This window comes from Lissotriton vulgaris, chromosome 3_1, assembly GCF_964263255.1.
Source record: "Lissotriton vulgaris chromosome 3_1, aLisVul1.2, whole genome shotgun sequence".
Classification (NCBI taxonomy): Eukaryota; Metazoa; Chordata; class Amphibia; order Caudata; family Salamandridae; genus Lissotriton; species Lissotriton vulgaris.
The window spans coordinates 1,246,685,770-1,246,705,643 of NC_141689.1; the positions used below are offsets into that span (position 1 = coordinate 1,246,685,770).

Below are 19,874 nucleotides of genomic sequence, written 5' to 3' on the forward strand. Positions count from 1 at the left end.
GCTGTATTGACATTGGATCGCTTGGTGGAGGAACTGCATCATAAAGAGGTGAACATCCAGCTGTGGTACCCTCTGCTATTTGTGTGTGAAGGGGAACGCTGCGCCGCCATTTTGGATCAATTGATGGGTCTCGTGTGCAGTTCGGCCTACGTGTAGATTGCAGAGATCCTGGCCAGGCGTGACTACTAGTTGATGCCAGAAGCTGGGGAAGCGCAGGAGTTGGCTGAAGGAGTGAAGCGCGTGGAGCTGTGGGTACATGGAGGTGTAATGAGGCTGTATTTACAATCTGCGCCCCGACCAGCGTGGACTCTTGAACACGGACTGTGTGGCGCCAACAGCGGTTGGTGAGAGGCTGGGGATGTACTGCGCCTTCGCATAGGAACTGAAGCAAACTTGCAACGCTCGAGAGCCAAAAACATGAGATGCTGGCATTCCAGTGGGACTTCCATTTTTAAGGTGTAGTGCAGTAGCAGCAAGAGACACAGGGCTCCAGGGGTGATAGAACTGCCATAATATTACGCAACCCCGGGGCAGGGAGGGATCTAAAACTCGGTGCTAAAATAAAACAGATTGCAGGGAGCGAGGTCGGAGATCCGAAGGATACCTATTTATACCGTATATAAACCACCTCCAGGGAGCTGCGGTTGTGGCGGGACGTATACCATGGTGACGATATGGGGAAACAAGACCCCAAACAACCGAAGATAACTTTTGATTCCCGTCGCTCGACCAGGCAGGCAGATACTGAATCTGGGGCACAAGGTGGCTCCGAAATGGATGCGCAATCTGGAGCGGGGGGAAGATGATGTGAAGGCCCTGCTGATGGAAATGCGCACTAGTCTCAAAAGTATTAACTATAAACTCTTGGGAGTAATAAGAGCAAAGAACGATGATTTGGAGGTGAGATCTCGCAGAAGCAATCTCCGTGTCACCGGCATTCCGGAAACGACAGCGATGCCCAAAATGGAAGACTACATGACAGATCTACTTCACGCACTGTTTGATCCGCATCTCCCAAAGGTGTTCATAGTGGAGAGGGCACACAGGACCTTGGGCCCGAAGCCACCAGTGGGAGGTACGCCTCGACCTATTTTGGTTAAGCTGCTGAACTATCAAGATAGAGACACCATTTTGCGACTGGCGAGAGAGAAGGGTCATATCACGCACCAGGGAAACTCCATATCATTTTATCCGGACTTTACACCATTAGTGCAAGCCGCTCGTAGAGAATTCCTACCAGCTAAGCGTCTCCTGTTACAAGTGCAAATTCCATATTCTCAGTTGTACCCAGCTAAGTTAAAGGTGTCTCACGACGGAACTGCACACTATTTCTCGTATGCAAAATCAGCGCTCAAGTTCGCCAAACATGTTGCTGGCAAGGCGCCCAAGAAGAGGGGAGATGAGGACAAGCCAACTAAGGACAGGCTGAGTGACAATGATTGAAATGTTTATAACTTCCATGCCAATATTGATAGTCTGTTTACTGTAGCACAATGTTCCACATTCCCCATAGGAATCACACTGCTGCGCGCTGGCGGAGGTATATGTGGCCACCCCCAAAGGGGAAATAATAAGTATTTCAAATTGATCTCATAACGCATGGTGAGCATGTTCTGTAACGACCCCGGCCACCCTGCGAAAGTAGGGGAGGATGCCGGCCTACCCTCGCCCCCTTGGGAAGGTTCCCTATGTTCTGCTTGTTGTTAACAAAAGTTGTTATTGGGAGGGATATACTACAACCTGATTGGGGGGTTGGTGTGGGCGGTGGGTGGGAATGGGGTTGGACTGTTTTCTTTTACAAGCCAGCATATAACAGCCATGATCGTAACACAGACATATTGCCAGTACCATGTTGTAAACGGACTGGACAACGATGTAAGCCTCAATATTACTAAATAATGACGCATGTACATACCCTGAATATTGTAACCTGGAACGCCAGAGGGTTAAACGATGGCCGGAAGGCGAGACTAGTCCATGCATATCTAGTGAGGCATGATGTAGATATGTGTTTCCTGCAGGAAACGCATATTAATGTAACACCATCGCAGAGACTTAGGAATAGCAGATGGAGGAGGTTTACTCAGCAATGTACTCTAGTTATGTCAGAGGGGTTGCTATTCTCATAAAGAAAGGATCTGACTGGAAATGTGCTTATTCATATGTAGACCCTGAAGGTCGTTTTGATCTGCTAAACGGGAGTTTAGGCGGAAGGGATGTGACGTTGGCTGCTATGTATGGCCCAAACACGGACTCACTTGACTTTTTCAGGCAACTATGGTCTAGAATCAGAGCGATGGGATGTCACACTGTAATTGGGGGGGGGGGGGGGGGGGGGGGGGGACTTTAACGCTGTTACTTCAGCTACTGCTGATAGACAAGGTACAGGTAGGTCGCTGCATCCTCAGGCGCATACAGCTCTGCAAGACATAATGACTGATGGGGGGCTTCTGGACATTTGGAGAGAACGGAATCCCACTCTGAGGGAGGGTACATGTATCTCCACTCACCACCTGGCCTGGTCCAGATTGGACTTTTGGCTGGTCTCGCGGGATGTTGCTGCTTGGACGGTGGAGGTGTCCCATATGGCACTTTCACTGTCGGATCATGCACCTTACCTCCGCAGGCTCTCCTTGCCCGGGGTCCCTCCGCGAGCTTTTACCGGCAGCTGCCTCAGAATGTGCTACTAGATAAGGCATTCAAGGAGGAAATACAGTCGTATATTGAATCATATTTTAACACGAACCTGGGTTCAGTGGACACTGAAGCTATTCTATGGGATGCATTTAAGGTCGTTATAAGAGGGCAATGTATTGCGAGACAGGCAGGAGTGCTAAAGGCCATTAGAGGCACACTGACTGAGCTAGAAAACAAAATCAAAGATCTGAAGGGACAGCTGTACTCGCACACAGACCCCAAAACGGCGGGTCTTTTAAAAACTAAGCTGCTGGAATTTGAAGAAGAAGCGAATAGGGAGGTGAAGTTTCTTGGTAAATATACGGAGGCCTGGCGCTACGGCGAAGGTGACAGGATGGGGCATACACTGGCAAATATGAGTAGGCCAACAAGAGATGTCACGTTTGTGCATGAGATTAAAGGTGCAGATGTTGAGATTGTCAGGGACCGAAGGGGAGTTTTAAATGAGTTTCACGCTTTTTACTCAAATCTATATAAAACAGCTGGGGTGCCGGAGACTGACAACATGTCGGAATTCCTAGAATCTATTGCGCTTGCGTGGTTTAATGATAATCACAGACTATATATGGATTTGCCCATCACAAAGAAGATGCAGCGCAAGTGATTAAGAGTCTCCCATTGAATAAAGCCCAGGGTCCGGATGGTCTAACAACTGCTTTTTATAAAACGTATGCTGAAGAGTTGGCACCCAGGTTACTTGCAGTTTACGAGAAGGCTTTGGAGGCGGAAGTCTTGCCCCCGTCCATGAGGGAAGCTATGAACATCACCCTATTGAAGCCGGAAAAGGCAGAAATGGAATTAGACTCCTATAGACCGCTATCTCTGATAAATGTTGATGTCAAGATCTATGCAAAATTACTGGCTAACTGTCTTCAGCCGATGTTACCAACGATTGCACTCCCTGACCAGTCGGGATTTATCCCAGGGAGGTCGACGTCGCACAATTTGCGCACGCTATTTTCAGTGATACATTACTTGCATTGAAGTGTCCAGGCTGCGGCAATATTCCTAGATGCCACTAAGGTGTTTGACTCCTTGGAGTGGCGGTACCTATTCATGGTGTTGCAGAGCATGGAGTTCAGCCCTTTATTTATTAAAAGGATAAAGTTGTTATATGAGGCTCCCATGGGCTGTATTAGAGTGAATGGCATGGTGTCGGACTCTTTCAAAATATCAAGGGGTACGAGGCAGGGATGTCCGCTGTCGCAGTTATTATTTGCCATAGCTATGGAACCATTAGCAGCAAGGATAAGGCAACACCATACCGCTAGGGGCATAGGGTTCAGCACTCGTAGCCTCTTGATATCCTTATATGCAGATGTCACCCTATACATTCTAAACCCAGAGGAATATCTTGCTCCAGTGCTGCGTGAGTTTATAAGATTTGGGGAGGTTCACTGGCATATCAATAAATTGGACAAAGTCAGTGATTTTCTCGCTCACTGATGGCACGAGGAAGGTTTCTTCTGAGTTCCCCCTACGATGGGAGGCCACAGAGGTCAAATATTTCGGGGTGTGGCTAAGCAGGAACCTTCAGGACATTTGGAACTTGAATTTTGGTCGGGCCTATTCATGGCTAGAGGGGAAAGTTGCCATTTGGTCTAAACTGCCTATCTGTAGCAGGTAGGGTGGCGCTGGTGAAGATGGTCATCCTGCCTAAATTCCTTTATTTATTTGTGAATGTGCCAGTTCCTCTCAACAGACGTTCATGTAAGCGTAGGGAATGCACACCTTTTTTTTGTTTAAACACACTTTTTTGAGAAGACTTCACATTTATCCATCCTTAGACATGATTGCGTGCAGATTGGTTGAAAAGCATGCCCTGCTGCCTCCAGTTACGAAAACATTAAGAAATGAGGGACTAAGTAGCCCCAAAACCAAATGCACAGCTTAGTGCCGCTGTTTTAGCGTGCACCTTTTAATCGAGCAACTATTAACCTTTTATCTTCATTATCCCAAATTTCGCCATATTTTTAAACTCTTTAGTTTCCAACTTTTGTTCTCTCCATTTAATCCAGATATCCAACACTCGGGATTTACTGCCAATTTACAGGTTTCTGATATTCAAACTGTGCCCATCCAGGCCTTTTTAGAATGAATACGATTAATGCAAAAAGTCCATCGCAAGCAGTCTTTAATGTTTCATAAAAAATACACAATGCATTTCGGGCTGCCATGTGCCCTTCGTCGGGGGTCACTACAAGTAAATCATATCATGAATCAATTAATGACCATTTATCGACAGTGTAAGCAACATTATAACATTATTTCACAGTTTCATTCCCTTGGCTGATTAAACAAACATTACCACAAACTAGATAATCTCACCGGGTCTCCCTCTAAGTTGTGCTTGTTTTGGGGGGAGATATTTGATGCAGTGAATCAAATTGTTGGCAGGGCTGATTCACCATCCCCAATGTTGGGTCTTCTAGGGTATGTGCGTGACACGGTACCCAAGAGACTAAAGTTGCATGCTCTCCTACTGCTCTATGCCTGCAGACAGGTTGCTCTCCGCTGAGGTAGGAAGCGGGTTTCGGACTTTAAAAATTGGTTATCTGATGTGACCTATGGGCAAACTCAACTAGGGCTATTCTGGGATCAGATGCCTTCCACATCCCGCCCGAATGATATATGGGAACTTTTCCTGGAATGGACACGGTAGACTACAGACCAGACTGTGCAAGACGAGGATTCTGTAGACTAGAATGTGAGGCTGATGGAAATGTAAAAATGATGTATATGACGATGTGTGACGATGTCATAGGAAAATTGTAACACCCAAATGATGGTCTATTTTTTTTTCTTTCTATGAGACATGAGGTCCGCCTGGCATTCTGTGGTAAATTGTCTAATTTGATACTTGTGTCTCCGGACGTATATTGTACTGATACTGTAATATGTCCAATTATCTTTTATATAGAAATAATGATATATGGAACTTGGCTAATTACTAGGAAAAGGAATACTATGCTTTGATCCATAATATGTGTTATGCATGTGCTGTGGCTGGCTAATGGTTGGCAACTTGTGCCTTTTGTTATGTACTATAAAGACAATTTTTTAAAAAAAGAATGGAACATATTAATGAGATGTATTGTTTGAGATGTCTGGCCTGGAACGCAGCAGGTCTTAATAGTAGGAATAAGAGACGGTTAGTTTATGAGGAGTTAAGAATGTACAACCCTCAAAATAGTTTTATTTTCAGAGACCCATATTACCCACAAAGACTGGAAGATTCTGGGGCACTTAGACTATGATGGAATAGTCTGTTCAGCAATGAATGTCTCAGTACGAGGTGTTGCTATTTTTAAACAGAAACAATTTAGAGTAGAAATTGCTAAAACTGCTTCGGATAAGGGGGGGAGATGGGCTATTGCTCAATTAGTTTTGGAAAATTGTAAATATACATTCTGTGTTATATATATGGACCAAATATAGACGATCCTTCTACTATCGACCGGTTGAACATTGAGCTGTTGGAATGGGAAGGAGAGCGCCTAGTTATGGGGGATTTTAATTGCATAATGAATTATTACATAGACACCACAAGACGGGGAGCTTCCCAGCGGATGCGTAGGTCACGCGCTGCCATTAGAGAACTGGGGCATATACACAAAATAAGGGATACATGGCGCACAATACACCCTAATGTAGCAGGGTATACTTATTACTCTGCACCACATAAGCTATGCTCACGTATAGATATGGCTTGGGTTTCAGATAAGATCTTAGAAACCAGCACCATGGAGATATGCCCAAGGGTCACTTCTGACCACAATCCTATCCTTCTCTCTTAATATTTCACAAAAATGACAGGGTCCAATGCCTTTTTTTCATTCCCCAGATATTTATTCTCAAACAAAGAGTTTATCTTACAACTTAAGAAACATCTAACAGAGTTTATTGAAGTAAATATCAATTCTGCTTCCCCTACAGTGGTTTGGGACGCCTGTAAGGCCAGTATAAGGGGGTTCACGCAACAGTTTGTTTGGAGACAGAACTTAGAGTGTAGGAAAGTAACCGAAACGACGATTACTAATATACAGTCACTGGAAAGTCAACTAGCGGAGGCTCTACGTCAGGGTTAAAAAAATATAGCTGAACTGGGTTATAAGTTGGTGAATTTAAAATCTGCTATGAAAGCCACGTTCAGGGAAAAAAGAAGTGTAAAATTGCATAAATATCATCTGTCTCAATATGAGAGTGGGGATAAAATTGGTAAGATTTTAGCATATAAAGTGTCGGATGATAAGGCTAAAACATTGATAAAGATAATAAAGGGATCTAATAATTTGATATATAGCCAGCCCGCACAGATACTGGAACAAATATTCAATTACTATAGAGCCTTGTATACTCCAGAAAGCCATCCTACTATGAATAATATAAAAAGGTACTTGGACGCTAATATAATAAAGAATAGGGAAATAGAAGGATTTGATTTATTGACTGAGAATAGAACCTAGGCAGAAATCAGACTTGCAATTGCTGCCTTGCCATCTGGTAAAGCTGCCGGGGAAGATTCGCTACCACTAGAACTATACAAAGGTTGTAGGGATAAACTACTTCCACTTTTTAGCCAGGTAATCAGCTTAATTGGGGCAGGCGGAAAAGCCCCTAACTCGTGGAATACTACAAAGATTGTATTTTTCTTTAAAAAATATAAGCCAGCTGATGAGTGCGGGTCATATAGACCCATCTCACTCATAATCATTGATGCAAAAGTGTTTGCTAAAGATTTAGCCACACGACTGGCGCCATTTATCCCAAATTTGGTAACTCCTCAACAGCACGGATTTGTTATGGGCAGAGATACAACAGCTCATGTAAGCATGGCTATAACAGCATTTGATGTGGCAGAGACAAATTCCACCCCACTCGGTATGATACTGTTGGATGCTGAAAAAGCTTTCAACTGAGTGGGGTTGATTATCTCTGGGCAACGACAGCCCTTGGTTTTAAAGGTCAATATCTAAGGTGGATACAATCTCTATATGACCATCCAACTGCTACAATCAGCTACGCAGGGATGATATCTCCTAATTTTATAATATCTCGGGGTACTCAGCAAGGGTGCCCTTTGTCACCCTTGCTGTTTGCACTTTCTATGGAGCCGTTTCTTTTTGTTTTACAAACTCCACCTCGAATACCTTCTTTTGATTTTGGTCCGAACTCGCTTAAAATCACAGCTTATGCTGATGATATTGCGATATATTCCACAGATGTGGCAGAAGCTTTACATGGAATAATCGAGGAGGCCAATAGGTTCGGGGCAGTGTCCGGATACAAATTAAATACAAATAAAACACAGATATTAAGGAAACTATAAATCCACGGTCCCAGTACAAGGAGTATACAAAGCAGCTACATATTTCGGTGTTAGATTTACTTAAGGGAACAGCCATTATACTGAAAAAACGGCACAAGGTGCCGCTTAGCATTATTGGTCGGATTAATTTAATTAAAATGAAGGTACTGCCTACATTTCTTTATTTATTTAGGTCCATCTCATTAAATGTCAATAACTCTTTTTTTAAACGGTTAGATGGGATTCTTAGTAGTTTTATTTGGGGGTATAAAAAAAGCTCGTCGAGCAATTGCTTTGCTTAAGCTTCCATTAAATCAGGGGGGCTTAATCTTCCCGATTTTAGGTTATATTTTTGGGAAGCTTTTCTTGGCTGTCTCCGTAGTCTATTCAACCCAAATAACCAATATTACTTTTATAAATTTATGCTGGGTGAGGACTCCAATATGTTCCTATCTAAAGTTAATGACCCCAATTACTTCAAAAGGGTTAAATTTAAGACTGCAAGAGAGTGTGTTAAAATTGGTTTGTAGATTCTTTCCATATGCAAAACTTCGCTTTTTCATCCTAAACTCCCTCTTCGGGGCAATCCAGGACTTCCTGAAATTTTTCATGATGGGGTTTGCAATATCTGGGCTACTTCTGGAATAAAAACTCTGGGGGACCTTTATAGTAATAATGGTTTTATGGACTTTGAAATACTAAAGGTTCTTTATAATTTGACTGAAGCTATGCGGTTTAAATACTTTCAAATCCCCAATTATTTAATACGCAGTATGAACTTGAGAAAGATCTTGGACTCAGATATTTGGAATTGTTTCTATTCGCTCAAGAACAAATCATAATCAGCGAGGGCTACAGAAGCCTTAATTCCTATAAGATTGATGACTGTATGAAACTGGCTGAGAAATGGAGTATAAGACTGGGCACAAATATAACTGCTAATAAGATCTCTGCCGCTTTTGGCAGTATTAATAGGTCAGTACAGTCCTCTAGCTTAAGACTACAACAATATAAAACAGTTTGCTTCCTGTACTATACACCAGAAAGAATATCAAAATGGTCCCTAAATAGCCCAACCAGCAACCGGTCAAAATGCCCCAAATGTGATTTAATAGCGGCCGATTTAGAACCTATGTTATTCTCATGCCCAGAACTGGCTGAATTTTGGCTAGGAGTTGCTCAGGTTTTGAACCAAAAACTTGATAGAAGTCTCGTTTCACTGCATCAGTGGTATTGTTAGGTGTTCAGACTCTGAATAGTCCACAGAAAGATCTAATAACTATTCTACGCGCCTGTGCTAGATTGATTATTGCCCGGGTATGGATATTACGGAATCCACCCCATATCATGGAATGGTGGTCTTTGGTTAAGGAAACATACGCTATGGAGTCCTTATTAGCTAAAATAAGAGGAACACGATCATTAATGAAACTGGACAAAATTTGGGGTAAATTTATTTAAGATTTTATTTGTGTCTTATATGTATCTGCTACTTCTGTTTTGTTATTGATCAATTTTGTTTGGGAAAATAATTATCCGTTTCGATGTTTAAGTAGCTCTCCCCTTTTTTTCTACTTTGTCTTTTTTTTTAATCCCTATTATATATATGATTGGATTGTATTTCTCAGGTTGTTAATAAAAATGGACGGAAAAAAAGGTTTTACAGGACTACACACAGCTCTAAAAGAGGAGAATATATTCATTAGAACAAGCTGAATACAATTTGTGTATGACCTAAAATAATTATTTAAATTATACCATAAGTTAAAGCTATGAATAAGCCATAACAATTGTTTCTATTAATTAAAGAGTGATTTTATACCAGGGTGCCCTTGATGGTGCTAATCTAAGTTACAAATTCCTATGTTAAATCACACAAATAAAGGTCATGAACACTATGCACTATTTTTATTGAAATGCTGACTGTCAAAATCAGTGATTATGACATCCATCTCCTTTTAAGTGGCCTTTTACGCATGATTCTTGAATGTGAGATACATTTCGGTCCCTTTTGAATTGAAATAACTGCTCTAAATATTACATCCATGTTTGATTTGTGGCTTTCAGTTCCATATAAAAAAATTAGGGCTTTTTTAATGCATCCTATTTTGTGACCTAGTAGTTCGTTTTGAGATTCAACTTTCTAGCATGCATCATGGCCATATTTAAGGGAGATGCACCAAAACGTGGGTGGTGTTGCAAATTCACAAAAAAATAAGTTCACAAGTCCCACACTAAATCATTTTCTATTACATGAGCAACAGGCTGAAATGGAAGACTGTAATGGGACTTAATTCAATGGAGAAATATTGAACCCTCTTCTCCACTGGTCAGGTAATAAAAGACAGATAAATCGGGATAGATGGTAATTTGACTAAACCACCTGATGATGCGAGTCACTCACACCCCTATCTCTGGTGTCACTGAACTTTCCGCACAAAAGACCTCTGATTCAAAGCAGAAACACAATTGAGAAGAACTGACAACTCGTCGGAGCTAGGAAGAAATCACTATGTAACAATTGTTGATCAAGAGTAACTTACCAGAGTTGGAAGCCGTGCTGACTTTCTCTCCTACTGCACCATGATGATCTGTTAAACGTGTTTCTGATTTGTGTTCCCTCGTTATAATGTTGTCACAACTAAGAGCTGCAAAACCAACAGGAAAAATAAAACATCAACATTTGCATATTTGTCAGTTGGAATTGAAAGTTTCTTGAAGATCTTCCTGTTTTTTAGAGAGGTATAAAAAGAATAATGAAAGTTGCACAATAAATGCTGAATAGATCTATTGCAGAGGTGTGTTCTTTTTTGCACTAAACACAATTTGCAGTACTATGGCAACTGACTATATGAAAAGAATATTAATCTGCCTCAATGAGGAATCACAGAAACTCAATTCACAAATCACAGAAACTTAATTCGTTCATATGATTATACCTTGCCTTTGCACGTAAAAAAAATGAAGCACTGAAACAAGCATTGGCAGAACCAGTATGTAACACCTTTCAATGGCATTACCTGACCTTTTCACTTTGCCAGTGTTTATTGCAAATGCTGTTCCACATCAGCAAAAAGGAAAAATTGTTAGTTGATTCGGAACAGCATTGATAAAACAACAAAAAAAGAGATGCTTTATTGTAATGACATATACATTTTCAGTTGTTACAATGAGCAAAAGAATTGATTTATTCTCCCGCTTCTACGTAAATATAATTTTAGGCAATGCCAGACAGGCTTACACTTTTTTCAATCACTCGCGGATCCATTTGTTTGTTATTCTCTGGCATCATTCCTTTGGTCGTCCCTGAAGTGTAGGAGATCTCTTTTAAACAGTGATATAATTGATATAAGTGCGGCATTCTTAAGATTTTAGTGAATCCTGTTCATGAATTCTGAAATGTTTTTGTTGTGCATTTTATGTAGAATGCTATCTTTTCACATTATGTCATTTTTAACTATTTTTTTTCTACTTTTTTCAAGTATATATATGTAATGCATTATGTATTATTACTTTTCTTGCTCTTTATTTTCTATGTAAACATTGAGAAATAAAGAACTGACTGACTGACATACAAGTTTGCATTTGTCACTAAACATGAGCACCTATGAGTCATGACACAGCAGCCATTGCCTTTTTATTAACTTTAAGGGCAGGGAAGCAATAGAGGATTGAATGGGGGGGGGGGGGTGAATGTGAACACCATGATGGGAGCAACGTGGAGTCGGAGGTGATGGTGGAACAACAGAAGAGCTGCGGGCTGAAAAATAAAACAAACAATAGAAATAGCAGGTGGGGGGACCAACGGGCGAGCTGAGAAAGAGGTAAACAACAGAATGAGAGTGGACAGTGGTGATGTGAGTGGATAGCTGCAGCCAGAGCAGAGAGCAAGAACACATATAAACTCCTTTACAGTGCTGAAAACAAAAGGAAGAGTAGTTCCCTGGTGTGGAGCAGTGGAAAGCTGCAAGTCATCCAATAAAAAGGATGCTAAAGAAGCAGGCTCCAGAAGAAAGACAAACAAAAAAAGCGAGAAGAAAGCCATCAAACTACATGGAAACAAATGAGACTGACAAGACAGCAAACTGATGGTAAGCAATGTGTAGGCCCAAAGCACAAAAACATTTTTTTAACAAGTTTATTCTGCATTTTGTAGAGAGACATCGCACACTTTTCAGCAGTATCGGAGAAGACAAAAGAACAGGAGGGTTCAGCACTTGTCATTTCCTAAAATTGTACCTAGGAAAGAAGTAGGGGAAGATGACCATCGCTCTGAAAAGTACAACAACCCCCATGCCCCTCCACTCAAGCCGCACAAGCCACACATATGAAAAAATAACACTGTAATAAGGGTAGCCCCAAATGGAGTAGAGATCACGGCGTATCGATCTCTGATTTTGAGGGGACTGTACCCATATGTCTCAGGCCCTCAGTGTTTTTGGCATAGTAAGGTATATGCCCCTGTTCGGTTTTGACGACATATGTGCGTGGTGGAAGGACACCATGTACCATCGAATTTATCCACCCTGTCCCTGAGTATAGCTGTAAGGTTCTCAATGGTGTATATATTCCATTATTTCCCCCACATAATTTCAACGTAGGGGCTTGTGGCAGTTTCCCCATTTGTGCTATGCACAGCCGCACTGCCAATAGTACCTGGTAGAAAAGGCTCCCTTTTGGGGTCGAGGAAGGAAGAGATTTATTTGTGCCAGGACCACCCAAGTGATTCGTCAAAGGATTGTGCGGTAAAGTGGTGTGTAATGGTGCGCATCGTTTGGAGAACTTGGTACCAGATCGTTTGACCACTCGGGCATGCTCACCACGTATGCAAAAATGTACCTTGCTCCCAGCATCCCTTCCAGCACAGCTCAGAGCTTCCAAACATTTTATGCAACCTTATTGGTGTCAGGTACCACTGTGTGAGTAGTTTGTAAGAGTGTTCTTTATAGAGGAGACAAATAGAGGACTTGGAGGCCCCTTGCCATATTGCTCCCCAGGTGTTCCTTTTTCCATTGTTTCATATCGGCATAGTTTTTGGTGGGTTGAGCTTGAGTATATGACAGTATAGCCACGATATGCCTTTATGTCCGACATTAGGAGGTACAGAGATTCTATAGGTGTCTCCTCCATCTGCATAGCCAGGCGAGTCGTTGCACGCCCGGCCCTGGGTAAAGCTTGCCCTATCCTATATGTCTCCCGCCCAGTCTGGGCAAATTTCTCCCTCAGGTACTCACTGCTGCATAGGTATCCGTCATTATAAAATTTCAGCAATTTGTGGGGTGGCTCCTAATCAGAACAGAAGGAGTCCAGAAGGGACCACCCATGGTGGAAAGTCCTGATTAAGTGTGAGAGGAGTGAGGGTGAATGGATATGATGGGAACTGTCACCTTCCACTAACCTCACTCCAATAAGCAAGCAGGGTGGATGTCAATGGAAGAGGTGGGGGGTTTAGAGTGCTTACCGACTGGGGGAGCCAAAGAAAGCCATCTTGGGGTGTTCGGGAATAGGGCTGTTCCACGTGCACCCAGGGTTTATTATCAGGATCGTGATTCCAATCCAAAGAGGGCCAATTTTGCACTGCTAGGACATAAGTGGAGATATTTGGAAACCCTAAGCTGCCCTCTGCCATAGGTGGGTACAGTGTCGCCAGGGCAATCTGAGGGGATTTACCTGCCCAGACAAAACTGAGCATTTTATTGCGTATCTGGATTTGTGTCCGCTTAGGTATGATAAGGGTAAGGGTTTGGAGGAAGTACAGCAGGCGGGGCATGTAGTTCATTTTAAGATAACTGAGTTGTCACAGCCAGGAAATCTCTATTCACCCCATCGGTATAGATTTTAGAAAAGGGAGCAGAGCAAAGGAGGTACATTGCAGTCGTATAAGGTCTGCGTATGGGATGGAAGTTGAACTACCAGATATGTGATTGTGGAAGTGGCCCATTGGAACCCCTCTCTCTGGGTAGGCTCCAGGAGGCTGCCCTCTGGATCTGCCACTCCCATGCCCCAGAACTTACAGAAATTGATCTTGAAGCCAGATGCCCTTGCAAGCAGGTCGAGTTCCCTCGTTAACACAGGAAGAGAGGACTCTGGATCTGTGATAAAGCATAATATGTCATCCGCGAAGAGGGCCAATTTAGTATCTCCATCGCCGACTCACATACTGAGGATCGCGGGGTTACGCTGAATTTTTGCTATCAAGGGCTCCATGGACAGAGTGAAAATTAAAGTGGATAGAGAACATCCACGGTGGGACCATCTTGTAAGGGTTATAGTAGACAACAGGGCAGCTATCATTTTTAAATTGGCCGCTGTTAGCATCTTGTGGTCAAAATGCTATTTTAGCCAAAACCTTCTACAAGTACGTCCAGTACACCCTGTCAAATGCTTTCCCAGCATCAAGGGAGAGGAGTACAGTTTGGCAGCTTGCATAAGTGCAATGGCCATGCAGGTGTTATGGTTGGCCTGGCTATCGAGGATAAAGCCTGGTTGCTGAGGTGCTATGAAAACAACAACAAAGAAGGATTAATGCATAGAAAGGATTACTGTGGTCAAAGATGGAAAAGTAATACTTTTTTTAATAAAAGAACCATCACCCACAAACCTAGTTTGTGGCATGCTTCATCATTGGGTTACCGCCCGAGGGGCCGAGTGCCTCTCGGGTGTGCTACGACGCCTGAATTACAGAGGAGTGGCTTTTACCTTAAGTGAATGAAAAAGTGCAAGTAATTTTGAAAATTGCCTCTGCGACGCCTAAAAAATGTTTTAATAATGGGGTCATAGGGCAAGATTAAAAATAAAAAAAGGTGGATATCACTTGTGACTTTCTTAGTCACAGACATCTGTTTCTAAAAATAGTGAAAAGGTCTACATGTTTCAGCCTTTGGGTGTGTGGTAGCAAGGCTTTCTTCAGGACCAGTGAGATTAGTGCACCTGCTAAGGTACACTCATGAAGTAATTTGGTTGACTGCAAAACTTACAGGTTAGTTCACCAACGCTTTGCTGTGAATCGTAAGTGTGCGATACCCCATGGTCCCAACTGGGGGGTTTCGCCTATTGTCACACTTTCATCAAGGTCGAACGACCCACTTGCGGCACCTACTTGGTCCCAGTTCAGGATCGTACGTGATCCACGAAGACGGCAAATTTATGCTCTCTATCGCCGACTCACATACTGTGGATCGCCGGGTTATGCTGAATTTTTGCAATTAAGAGCTCCAAGGACAGAGCAAAAATTAAAGTGGTTAAAGAAAATTTCTGGCGGGTCCCTCTTGTAAGGTTTATAGTAGACGACAGTGCAGCTATCATTTTTAAGTTGGCTGCCAGCTCCTCAAAATTAGCTTCTATGTAGGTTAGCATCTTGTGGTCAATATGTTTTTTTAGCCAAAACCTTCAACAAGTATGTCCAGTCCACTTTGTCAAACGCTTTCTCAGCGTCAAGGGAGAGGAGTACAGTTTGGCAGCTTGCATAAGTGCAATGATCACGCAGTTATAATGGCTGGCCTGGCTATCGAGGATAAATGGGATGATTTTGTAATGAGGAAAAAGAAGAAAGTCCTTCTTTGATTTTAATAAACCCCTCACTCACCGACCTGGTCGGTGACATGCATCATCATCGGGGCCACTGTATTCCAGGTGTTGCAGCACACCTTGATGGCACTCGGCTGTCAAGGTGGCCCCAATGATGAAGCATGTCACCGACCAGGTCGGTGAGTGAGGGGTTTATTAAAATCAAAGAAGGACTTTCTTCTTTTTCCTCATTACAAAATCATCCCACCAAAAATCGCCTTTTAAGCCTTTTTTATGGTGGTACTCCTCCTTTCTGTTATATAGATACCTAGCCTAGGGGATCAGGAGTACTTTTCCGTCCACTCCGGTGGATAAAATCCCGTTACTCTCTCCTTTTGTTTATTGTATATCGAGGATAAAGCCAGGTTGCTGGGGTGCTATGATAAGCAGCCAAATGTGGTAGAGTCTTGCTACAAAAATGGATGTGGAGATTTTCACATCACAATTCAGCAGCGCAATTTGGCGATAGGAGGAGCAAGATATCGGGGGCTTGTGGGACTTCAAGAGTAACGCAAGATGGGATTCCAGCATTGTGTCAGTGACCATGCCAGACATCAAAAAATCATTAAACACGGTGGCCTTGAGTGAGGCGGAGATTACTAATTACTGCTCTAATTTCATACGCACTGATGTCATCCTCCAGCAAGCTCAGTTCCTCCTCCTTATTTTGGGGTTCGTAATTGCTGAGGTAGTGGTCCTGGTGGCATTTGCCAAGATTTGGTCTTGGTAAAGTGCTGAATAATAATAGTAAAAAAACTATATGATATCAGGTGTCTCAGTAGGACTTCCCCCTATCATGAATTTCATGTATCTGGTTGCATGTGGATCGAATTCGTATTTAAGGGGCCAGAATGCTTATAATACATGTTATCAACATAGGGGAGCTTCTTGGCTGCTTCCTTCATTAATAGATGCCCCTAATGCCCCTAAGGTCACTTAGTGTTTTTTGTGAACCCCGTTCCTTTTGTCTTGACTATGCTTGTTGTAGTTGAGTTTTGAGTTAATGGTTCGAGAACAGGGAAATTAGTTTGACTGTGTGACAAGATGGATGTCAACGGGGGCTGAGTAATAGCAGGGGTCAGTTATGAATATTGTGAGCAGGATGTTCACAGAAGGGTATGGGAGTGGGGGTGGCTGGATGGTGAGTGAGTGACAGCAGAACTGTGACTTTACACGAGGAACGAATGTTCCAGTGGATTGATGGGAAGAGATGTGCACAAAATAAGAAAGGGCTGTGAACTGGTAAAATAAGCATGAGGTGCAGTGGAGAGATTGAGGAAAGGTGGGAATGGTTTAACAGGAGGCAGCAGCAGCAGCAGGGGATAAGTGACTCGGGCACAAGTCGGTACATTGGATTTATGCAGCAAGACTACAGGAAATGGCAAGAAAAGGCAAATTATGTGGCGTACTGCACACTTATTTGATAGTATTGCTTCATTATTATTATTTGTTTTTAAACATGTTGGGACTATCCGGGCAAAGATTTGTCTCAGTACCAGTTTGACAACCAAATGCTGTCATTCAGAACTGAAAGATGACCAGTCAACTTTTATGAAGTGCCGTCCACTGCACAGGAAACCATGTTGGCACGATTTTATTAACTTGTGATCCGATTGAGCTAGAAGCAATTTTTTCTGTTAAAATCTATGGATTATGCAGCTCAAGATGGATTAAGTGGCAGATTTATCAAATCCATAGTTAAGCGGAAAACGCAGCAGCCGCAGATTCACATAATTCCAATGGCACTGCGATTATTGACCAAAGGGTTGGGGAGTGTCAGTAGAAGGCAAGCTGGCACAGGTGGTGGCTGTATACAGGTGGAAATTTGTAGAGGCCGTTAACCCCCGCACTGGGTCCACTCAAACTGTACATGCATAACAGTCCTCCCATACATCTCAATAAAGTTTGCTGAAACACGTCTTGTTTCTTGTGTTGGTTGTTGGACGCATTTTGTTCTACTAACAGGTATGAAATACTTGCATCATACTTGTATGTGCATTACAGTACTCCAGTCATAAATCAATATGACTGGCCATCAATACACTACACAGGGGTCATGTCACTTTGAAAAGCTCGTAAATCATCAACGTGACGGGTCATTAATCATTCCCTTTACCAGGTCCTAAATCATTTTGACAGGCTCGCAAATCATGTGACCGGTCATAACTCACGACAGCTGACAAGTCAGGAATCATTCTTGACACATCACAATCACGTTCTGTTATCTGCTTGCCATACTTGTGATCCCTCTTAGGTTTGTTCAGGCCATCATATATGCCGTTTTCATGGGGTCATAAAGTTCCCTGTTGGTTTTTACCCAGATTGTGTGGGGTGGGGACTCTTCTGGAGTTAAGGTAGTTATATTCGCGCCACCTTCAGCGCGTAACCTTGACCAAGGTCGGGCAGGGGTCTCCCCTCTTTGTTATTGGGCGTGCTGTGGAGGCCCAAACCTGATTTTTCAGGTCCCCAGCGGTAGTAATGGAACCAGCCCGTGATGCCCCCTTTGGGGGTCGCCTCTGCTAATACATGTGACTGGAAAGGACTTGAGTTGCAGCTCAGGTTAGGTGACAGGAGGATAAGTGAAGAGGTAGCAGGCACCGACCTTGTAACCTAATAGCTGGCAATAATTATGGTTGACAGGAGGAAGCTGAGCTTATTGACTGGAGAGCAGGGATGTACTGTTCCTCCACTGCCGGTCTGCCAGAATTGACCTGCTTCCCAGCCCCTTTTTTTCAACTCCCCTCCCTCTTTTCCCCCATCCTCTATTGGGACGTGTTATTCTAGGTTTGACTAGGCTACAGTATCTAATGAAACTTTGCAAAACTGTTATCTTTATTTTTCCTGACCGCTGAGACCTGAGCTACATGGCTGATGCCGGGTGGAGCTGCTAGACAGCTATAGAGGAGATTGGCCTGGGCTCAACCCCTCGACCATCACCTACCCAGCCGGACATTGGGCACAGTTCTTCTCGTCTCCCTGATGTGTCTCCTTTCCTTCGCCTCACCGCTCTCCTTTCCTCCCCCACCCCTGACCTTTGCCCTCATCTGTCCTGGCCCTTAGTCCCCACCCAGTTTATCTGGGAATTTTCCCTCGTCAATTGAGATCTAGCTATTTTGTCTGATGCCCGATAGAGCAACCTGGTTTAGTTATAGGGTAGACTGGCCGGGGACTGCCTCCCTGGACGTCACCTACCCAGTTGTTCTTTAGACAGACTTCCTTTCGTCTCTCCTGTCGTCTCTTCCCTCAGCCTCCCTCTATTTATGTCTCTCCTTCTCTACTCTCTCAATGTATTGAGACTTAACTATTTTGTCTGATGCCCGATGGAGCTACCTCGTTTAGCTATAGGGGAGATGGGCCGTGGATTCCCTCCTTGGTCGTCACTTACCCAGTCGATCTTTAGACAGACTTCCTTTCGTCTCTCCTTGTTGTCTCTTCCCATATCGTCCTTTTCTCACCTCCCCTGCCCCCTCCACTACTTTTCTCTCTCCTTTCTCTACTCTCCTAATTGTATTGCCTATTTTTTGATGTATTGTGTAATTGTTGATCTTTTCCTGTTACATTGTTGATTCTCATAAAAGCGCTCTAATACCTTCGGGTCTAGCCAGCGCTATATAAAACTCTTTAAACAAACAAATAAATAAATAAATAAATAAATAAATACGAAGCTTGGCCGCTATATCAAATGTTGTGTGTGATAGAAGTAACCCCTTATAACTGCTTTCGCTGCGTACCACAGGGTAGCCGGGGATACACCGCCAATATAATTTTCGGCAAAGTAATGTCCGACTGCGTCTTTAACACAGTCACGAAGGGTCAGAAAGCCATCTCATTCATGTCCCAGGTTTCGGAAACAAGGGTTAAGGAGCATTAGGGGCTATGACAAGCCTTACTGGAGCGTGATCAGATAGAACTTTGCCCATAAATACGTATAGGACTTATGGCAAATAACCAAAAATTGTCTTATATTAATATTTGCCCAATTATTTCTTAATCCTTATTGACCTCCATCAAAATCCCTACAAGATATCAGATTGTAACTTATTTTATGCACTGTATAAATGATATATTGTTAATGGATTTATAGAACGGTCAAACTGGAGCCTCTTTACGGGTAGACAGGGTTTTCAACGCCCCCGGAGCATTACCTGCAAAGAATGTATGGAGGGAGAGAGTTGTCCCCCTGCCCTACGAAGATGGCAGTGACCGTGTGGAAGCGAGATACACAGAGGCTTGGTCTGTGGGGGAGACGGACCATAGAGACCGCCCCCTGTGGGACTTATACCTTCTGGGCGGGCTGTGTAAC

General features: G+C 43.1%; 1 protein-coding gene across 1 annotated transcript in view; it reads right to left on the reverse strand.

The window, feature by feature from the left end:
- The window catches only part of LOC147727737 (uncharacterized), a 214,146-nt gene that overhangs the window by 121,502 nt on the left and 72,770 nt on the right, over window positions 1-19,874 (reverse strand). Inside the window, exon 4 of the mRNA XM_086961737.1 lies at window positions 10,549-10,653. Coding sequence (XP_086817863.1) covers window positions 10,549-10,653 — 105 coding nt within the window. The remainder of the gene's footprint in view (window positions 1-10,548; window positions 10,654-19,874) is intronic.